General features: G+C 31.8%; 1 protein-coding gene across 1 annotated transcript; it reads left to right on the plus strand.

Annotated features, from left to right (window-relative positions):
* Positions 1 to 2440: 2440 nt before the first annotated feature.
* On the plus strand, positions 2441 to 8280 carry LOC18426338 (peroxidase 52). Its single transcript, XM_006832994.4, has 3 exons — positions 2441 to 2767; positions 3867 to 4058; positions 7420 to 8280. The coding sequence occupies exons 1-3, from the start codon at positions 2561 to 2563 to the stop codon at positions 7966 to 7968; spliced, it is 948 nt and encodes a 315-aa protein (XP_006833057.2). The 5' UTR covers positions 2441 to 2560; the 3' UTR covers positions 7969 to 8280.
* Positions 8281 to 8734: the final 454 nt, after the last annotated feature.

Genomic DNA, 8734 nt, shown 5'->3' on the forward strand with positions numbered 1-8734 from the left:
ACGTTGTGATTTCATAAAAAAAAATTAATTATTAAACTATTTGAAAAAAAAAGGGTAGAAGCTTGGCTTTCCCACTGAATTATCAAAAACACAAAACAGTACTATTATTAATTCATTCTAATTATTAGTTCTGATTCTTAAAATATAATATAAAATTCGATTGGAATTTGGATATAATTGAGTCCAATTAATAGCTAGATTTGAATGATAGAATGCATTAGTTATGATAAATATGATTGATAATGAAAAAGAAAAGAAATTACAAATCATGGTATGATGTGGACTGAGGCCTTTCGACGAGGTTTGTATTTGTAATAGATTTGTATTTGAATAAAGATATCTAGAGTAGTAAATAATAACAAGTAATATTTAATATTTAATAAATTCTATAATATTATAATATTTATATGTTATAATATTTAATATATTTATACAATAGGTGAGATTTGTATAAGGTGTCAACCTTGTACTATTGAAGTAAGGTGTACCTCAAAACTATGCTGAAAATGCAATTTTGATGCTGCAAAGCCTTGCGATAATATGAAAATCTAATGTTGTCCCCAATTATGAAATTTAAAGTTCTAGAAATAGTAACGATCAAGAAGATCTACAAATAATTAAAAATATTGAAAATGAATGGTCCATATGATGTGTTAGAAGATAAACTCAAAACTAGAAATCCCCCTTTTTTCATGTCTATGAATCTTGAGGTCAAGATGAGCAATTTGAGAATTTTTCAGCATAATAACAACCAATTCTCTAGTGGGTTTTTTAGGTGCACCTTAGTCATACAGGATATAACGTTGACACTTTATGTAAACTTTTTCCTTATATAATATATAAAGGGTGCGGTTTCTATAGAGCCTAGGCTCTAAACCATCAAATTAGAACCCACCTTCAAATAGTCGAGAAATGTAGTTTCAATGCTGGAAATCTTTATGATAGCTTTAAAATATATTTTATATTTATTTATAAATTTTAATGTTTCAAAAATAGTGTAGATCAACAGCTCTATGAAAACTTGAAAATATTGAAAATTAATGGTCCAAAAATACGTTACAAAATACACTATTCTAAAACTTGAAATCTATTTTTTCCTCATGTCTATGCATCTTGATGTCGAGATGATCAATTTAAAGATATTTAGGCATCAAAACAACCTCTTCTAGTGAACTTTTTTAGGTAGGCTCAAATTTGATTGTTTAGAGCCTCGGCTCTATATAATTTTTCCCATATATAAATAATAAAGAACTCAGTGTTATTTTCTAGACAAAACAACATACGCGAGAGTGGAAAATGACATTGAACATATCATGTACCGGGTTGAAAGCATAATTTTTTTTTTTTTTTTTTATAACATTGGCTTGAGAGCATAATTTGACGTGGGAAAAACACCCATTTCAAGGATTTGTCAGATCTAAAACTTCCACATTAAAAATCACCCAAAGTAATTAAAGATTGGTTTTTGAGTTCCCAAACACCTCGGTCTAAGTATTCAAAGAAAAATTTGATGGTTTGTGTACAAAATTAGGATGTGTATTTTTCATACAAGGTTGAGTGAGTTACATCAACATTTGAATTGTTATGAGATGTGATTTAATGGGGTTTAACTTGAGAGAGAAACTGTAAATTTGCTATTATAATCTAATTTCTTTTTCTTTTTCTTTTATTCTTTGGATATTGAACAATGGCTCAATATACTAGTGAAATTTTGCAGCACTGATCCTGATTTTGATCTCTCAACTCAGGGTTAAAAGAAACAGTTATCTGAATTGGGAAGCATTGATTTGGATCAGATTTAGCATGTCGGGTGAGTTCTCTTGCAAAATCTGGAATAATCTGGATTTCTTTTTGAACATAGAGAATAGTTGATCTAATCCGATCCCATTAAGATTCAATTTCTTTTTTAACATAGAGAATAGCTGATCCAGTCCGATCCCATCAAGATTCAATACATGCCAGTATGGATACCAAAATGATGTCGGTTGTACGCCCAAATAATGGCCGAAACAAGCAAGAGAGTTTAAAATAGGAAAAGTCTTTCATGAATAAGTAGGTGCAAGGGCCCACTAACTCACAAACATCTACGAGATGAGCATTGTAAAAACCTCACAAGGTTTATACAATGTCATATGTTTTTTAGAAAAATCATAATTTAAATTTAAAAAATTTTATTTTATTTTCATTTTCATGATCATCCTAACCTAAATTATAAATTCTTAAAATTTTAAATTAAAACTCCGAATTAGCATATAAAATTAGGAGGCACCCATTTGGGATAAGTCATCCCTATGTCTTAATCCATGGTGCTAATAGTCAAAAGTCAAGGATGATGCCGATCTAGGGAAGACGCGTTTGCAGCCGTGAGTGTGGAAAAAGTGGCATTGCACTAGCAACTTGTGGAACCGCGCTAGATTCACACCACTAGGGTTCACATGCCACCCCAAAGTTTCACTCCCTATAAAATGAAGCACGTTGCCTCTCCCTCCCTTCACAACTTTCAAATATCTTTCTCTCGATTCCGAATCGGGTCACCGATATAATATAATCGTTAGATTATATGGCGAACTTTCGTAATATCGTCATACTCTCTTTCATAACGTTGTTGGCATGTGGAGTAAATGCACAACTTTCTTCTACCTTCTATTCTTCTTCCTGCCCCAACCTGTTGTCCATTGTGCGCACTGCCATGACACAAGCCGTTAATAGGGAGGCTCGCCTCGGTGCCTCCATTCTTCGCCTCTTCTTCCACGATTGCTTCGTTAATGTGAGTCTACAACATGTCGTGGTTTTGATTCTCACCCCTAATAACAACCTCCTAATGCCTTCAAAAAACTAACTCTTAATCTACTCGAAAAAACGGGAGGCAGCCCTTACCGAATTACAAAAAAAAATCTATATTTTCGTATATGAAAGTCAATGATTGCTTGTGTCTTATTTATCGTATGTTCCTTTTTATTCCCTATGATTGGTTTGTAATTATTGGCTTGAGTCAAAAAGATCCGGAAAAAATATATATATATATATATATATATTGGGTGTAAAAGTGGGCGTCACACTCGTTGTCCCCTTGTCGCGTTGGATGCATGCACACGTAGTGACGTGCACTTCTTGCAACCATCCATTTTTACGCGTCATGTGTTTTTTTCTTTTCGACGGCATACGCGTTGTTGCTTGTTTATAACAACAAAATATTCAATGCTTACACCATATGCACATAGCAACACAAACACACGCTCGTGATGGAGCACCTGCCTGGTAAGTTTTGGAACCAACTTGCCCTTTGTTTAAAATAATGAGTTTATTTTTTTTTAAATCATGATTGAGAACTATGTTTTTAGATCATTTATATTGTTTTTGTAGTGATTTTGAGATTTTTCTCTTAATATGTTTTTTAAAAAAGTTTTTTATTTCTTGACTTTTTAAATATTTAAAGATATAAATCAAAATTTTAAATAATCCATTTTTTGGGGATTTTATGGACTTTAATGAGCTCTATTACTCATCTTCCTTTTCTCTAATTTTTTATAATTTTTAATAAGTTATTATATATATATATATATATATATATATATATTACATGTCTTCATGTTACACTGCTTGGGCAAGTCTACTCAGACTCCACCGAGTTACGTAGCTCCGTTTAGAGCCGAGTTTTCGCTCAAGCCAAGTGGAGAAACACTTAACATCCCTTTCAACTTGAACACACACTCTCTCTGGAGGTGCCTTCGGATTTGGTCACTCATGGGAAACAAAACTTCCAACTTTTAGTTATGCACATGCCCCTCCCCCCCTCTCCCTCTCTCTGTGGCTCAGAGTGGTCCAGTAAGAGATTTGAGCTGATCATATAGCTACACTTGCTGCAGGGTTGTGATGCTTCGATCCTTCTAGACGACACTGCAAATTTCACTGGAGAGAAGAACGCGGCCCCCAATCGGAACTCCGCACGTGGCTTCGAGGTGATTGACACCATCAAGACACGAGTGAATGCAGCTTGTGGAAACGTAGTGTCATGTGCTGATATCTTAGCACTTGCAACTCGAGACGGAGTCGTTTTGGTTAGTACATGTTTCTTTCTGTTTTTTGGAGGGAAGTTGTTTTGCTACATTTTTTTTTTTTGTTCATCTCAAAATTATCTCGATGACTTCGATCATGAATTTATAAAGGTATAAATAATCTTTCTATCGTTTGGAGGGAAGAAGTTTTGCTACATTCTTTGCTCCTTTCAAAAGTATCTCTATCACTGCTATCATGAATTAATAAAAAGTATAAATATAATTTTATTTTTAAAACTAATTCAAAAATTAAAATTAAAATTTCATAGGTAGCAATTTTAACAATATCCCTTCATTGTTGAGGAAAAAATCATTAATGAATGCAGATAGGTATTCGAATGCTCAAAGGGGTTATTGGGAGATCTGCTAGATGGCCCAAATATAATTTAAAAATGGAACTCAAAATCAATTTTTTTAATGTTAAAATTTTGTTTGCCTTTTAAATTTTTTGGATTTTAATAATAAAATTTTGGAAACAACCCGCACCAAAATCATATTCTTTTTGAGAAGCACACTTAAGTTTTCAATTCCTCCATGGCCAGTCCTTAGCATAGATAAAAAAAGAGAGTTATGTTCATCAAAAAACTTTGTAACATTTTTTCATGAATCCTTAATCTAAATGATAGAAAAGAATTTGTGTAGGCAATCCTTAATAGTTGAGATAGGGCGTGTCAATTAAGACACAATAGCATACCCAAAGTGTGCCTAGAGGTAGTTAGTTTTTTTAAAAATAATAATAATAATAAATAAGCTCAAAGACTATTAAGTTAAGGGATTATTGTTTAGTAAAGTTTAAAATATTGAGTAAATTACGTATATATCCAAAATAATTACTTAAATTACAAAATGATCCCATTATAGGCGGAAATTATAAGGAAGATCGGTCAACCTGTTTTTTTATTTTTCCAAAATTTCCCCTCAGTAAGAGGAACAGCATTTTAATTTTTTTTAGTTTTTTTGTTAGAAAGGCAGTGCCCCAAGCTTTAAGGGGAATGTTTAGGCAGTCGGAAGTTAGAATCCTCAAATTGCCCGGCAAATAAAACAAAACCCCAATAGAGCAGTCCGAGGCCCCCATCCTTGGAACGTTGTTTGTATTAAAAAAAAACGAAATAAGACCTCATATTGTTGTCTTTTTCAAAAAAAAATAAGAAAGAAAAAGCGGTCTGAGGATGAAGACCTCAAACTGCTCAGGAATTGGAACCTGCTAAGTTCAGAAGACGGTTTGAGGAGTCTTACCTCGGACTGCATGGGCATTGCCCCTAAAGCTTCGGGCACTGCCCTACTAACAGGAAAATAAATAAATTAAAATATGGTTCGAGGATACCATCCTCGGACCGAAAGGCAATTTTGAAAAAAAATAAATAAAATACAGGTTGACCAACCTTCCACGTAATTTTGCCTAAATTACCCATTTCGAATTTTAGGTAAAGTTTTCGGATCCATACATAACTCTAAAATCTTTTCTTTGGTCTTGGACATTTTTTTATGAGTTTATGGGGTTGTAACTAAGCTAGGGGACTATTGACCAGTAAAACTTCAATTAAAAAGTTCCTCTTTGTTTCTTTTGGATTACATAAGGGAGTCGCCTAGCATGGTTGACTATAGGGCAGAAACCCGAAAGGGTAGTCATAAACTCTTTTTTTCAAGTTTTTAAATCAATTGGGCATGGTGGACATGAGGCTCAGTCTTTACCTAACATTGTCTCCATTGGTTTGGGATGAAAGAGACACATAAGCTTGTACAAGACTGAGTCTTTACATCACTCCAGTCACAGGCAATTTCCTTCAAAGGCATTACTCCATCAACGTTTACCAATTTTAATGTAGTCTAATGTAGTCTAATCAGATTGTACACGATTTATTTTTGGTACGAAGAAGTTCGAATCAATTTTAGCCATGCAAAATTTAATAGATAAAAGTGTCTCAACATTCAAAAACTTTTATTTTAAACTTTGTGCCTTAGTTGCAAATCTAAGAAGCTCTAAGCTGCTCTGCTTCACGTACTAAGTTCCGATAGCATTAAACATATTCAACCACCCGATTCAAATCTAATGGTCAATGATCTGACCTCTTTATATTGAAAGTAAATGGTCTCATCGTATACATTTCCATATCTAATAATTATTCACAAAAATTTCTCAGATTATTATTATTAGGGTGCAGTTTGTATAGAGCTTGGGCTCTAAACAATCAAAGTAGAGCTTACCTTCAAATGGTATCGAGAAACGTGGTTTCAATATTGGAAATCTTTGTGATAGCCTTAAAATATCTTTTTTTATTTATTTATAAATTTTAAAGCTTCAAAAATAATGTAGATCGCAAGATCTATGAAAACTTGAAAATCTTGAAGATTGACAATCCAAAAATATATTACAAAATACACTATTTTCAAAACTTGAAATCCATTTTTTTCTCTCATGTTCATGCTTTCTAATGTCAAGATGGTCAATTTGAAGATATTTGAACATCAAAACAACCTCTTATAGTGAAATTTGAGATAGGCTCAAATTTGATTGTTTAGAGCATCGACTCTATATAAACTTTTCCATTATTATTATTATTATTATTATTATTATTATTATTATTATTATTATTATTATTATTATTATTATTATTATTATTATTATTATTATTATTATTATTATTATTATTATTTTTATTATTATTATTATTATTATTATTATTATTATTATTATTATTATTATTATTATTATTATTATTATTATTATTATTATTATTATTATTATTATTATTATTATTATTATTATTATTATTACTATTATTATTATTATTATTATTATTATTATTATTATTATTACTATTACTATTATTATTATTACTATTATTATTATTATTATTATTATTATTATTATTATTATTATTATTATTATTACTATTATTATTACTATTATTATTATTATTATTACTATTATTACTATTACTATTATTACTATTATTATTATTACTATTATTATTATTACTATTACTATTACTATTATTATTATTACTACTATTACTGTTACTATTACTATTACTATTATTACTATTACTATTATTACTATTATTACTATTACTATTATTACTATTACTATTATTACTATTACTATTATTATTATTATTATTATTATTATTATTATTATTATTATTATTATTATTATTATTATTATTATTATTATTATTATTATTATTATTATTATTATTATTATTATTATTATTATTATTATTATTATTATTATTACTATTACTATTACTATTGCTACTACTATTACTATTATTTTTATTTTTATCATCATTATTATCATTATTATCATTATTATTATTATTATTATTATCATTATTATTATTAAATGAAACTTTCCTTTCAGCTTGGAGGCCCAACATGGACAGTTCCACTAGGCCGAAGGGATGCAAGGACAGCAAGCCAAAGTGCAGCTAACTCCCAAATCCCATCCCCATTTTCAAGCCTAACCACACTCATCTCCATGTTCCAAGCCAAGGGGCTCACTGCTAGGGAGATGACGGCTCTATCAGGAGGCCACACTATAGGCTTTGCAAGGTGCTCCACATTTAGGACCCGGATTTATAACGAAACCAACATTGATGCGACTTTTGCCCGTACTCGACGGGCGACCTGCCCAGCTACTGGAGGCGACACCAATTTAGCACCACTTGATCAGACCCAAACCCAATTTGATAACAATTACTACCAAAACTTGGTCAATAGGAGAGGTTTGCTTCACTCTGATCAAGAGCTCTTCAATGGAGGCTCTCAGGATGCATTAGTGAGGACTTATAGCACCAATGGTGCTACCTTTAGCTCGGACTTTGCGAGTGCCATGGTGAATATGGGGAACATTAGTCCCCTCACAGGGACAAATGGTGAGATAAGGAACAATTGCAGGAGGATAAATTGATTACAATGGAAAACATCTAATAAGAGATGTGCTAAATGAAATAAATAAGCCGCCGGGCGATAGCAATAGCCAACATGTGGTCCGCAAGGTGCCACTAGTGCTCCGCCCTGTGGATCCGGCAAATAGAGTAGGCATCTGTGGAATCTCTCTCTTTCTCTGTTCTCAGATGAAGTGTTAATTATCTCTCTAGTTTTCTAATGTGCTTTTGGTATGTATGCACGAATAAGGACGGATTTTCTTGTTGAAGGGAAAGTACCCTAATATCACTTTCTTGATGCTCCAACAAAAAAAACCTGATGAATATTTGTATTACTATGAGTTTGTGTTTTCTTTTACTAGTTAGATAACTGTAAGTGCAATTCATTTCACGGACACACGCAAAGTATTTGATTTGGGAAGAATCTTGCATGGAAAAAGCATAATGGACAAGGTGCAAAGTTCAACTGGAAAGAGAAAATCGAAGAAAAACTGATGCCATAATAAGGTACAAGAAAATAAAACCGGCAACAAGCAACAAAATAAAAACAGCAGAATTTATGTGGTTCGTCACAGATGTAATTACATCCATGGGCACGACAAACTGAAATCTACTAAACCAATGAAAGTTACATCATGATTTCAAGTTCCATCATAGATTTTGGGACATGAAGTTAGCTCTCTAACCCTCGACATAACCCAGTCGAGCAAACCTTTTTAAGCCACTCTCCTGACCGATACCACATGTCGTTGTTTACGATGAAAAAACTGATAGATCTGCCGATGAAAA

The sequence above is a fragment of the Amborella trichopoda genome, chromosome 1 (assembly GCF_054954075.1).
Source record: "Amborella trichopoda isolate Santa Cruz 75 chromosome 1, AtrichopodaSantaCruz75HAP2 v2.0, whole genome shotgun sequence".
NCBI classification, from domain to species: domain Eukaryota; kingdom Viridiplantae; phylum Streptophyta; class Magnoliopsida; order Amborellales; family Amborellaceae; genus Amborella; species Amborella trichopoda.

What these genes read in the sequence shown, in the direction of transcription:
- LOC18426338 (XM_006832994.4), top strand. Translation starts at nt 2,561, where the DNA reads ATGGCGAACTTTCGTAATATCGTCATACTCTCTTTCATAACGTTGTTG. An exon ending in TCCACGATTGCTTCGTTAAT is followed by an intron (nt 2,768 to 3,866) that starts GTGAGTCTACAA and finishes CACTTGCTGCAG; the next exon opens with GGTTGTGATGCTTCGATCCT. An exon ending in CTCGAGACGGAGTCGTTTTG is followed by an intron (nt 4,059 to 7,419) that starts GTTAGTACATGT and finishes CTTTCCTTTCAG; the next exon opens with CTTGGAGGCCCAACATGGAC.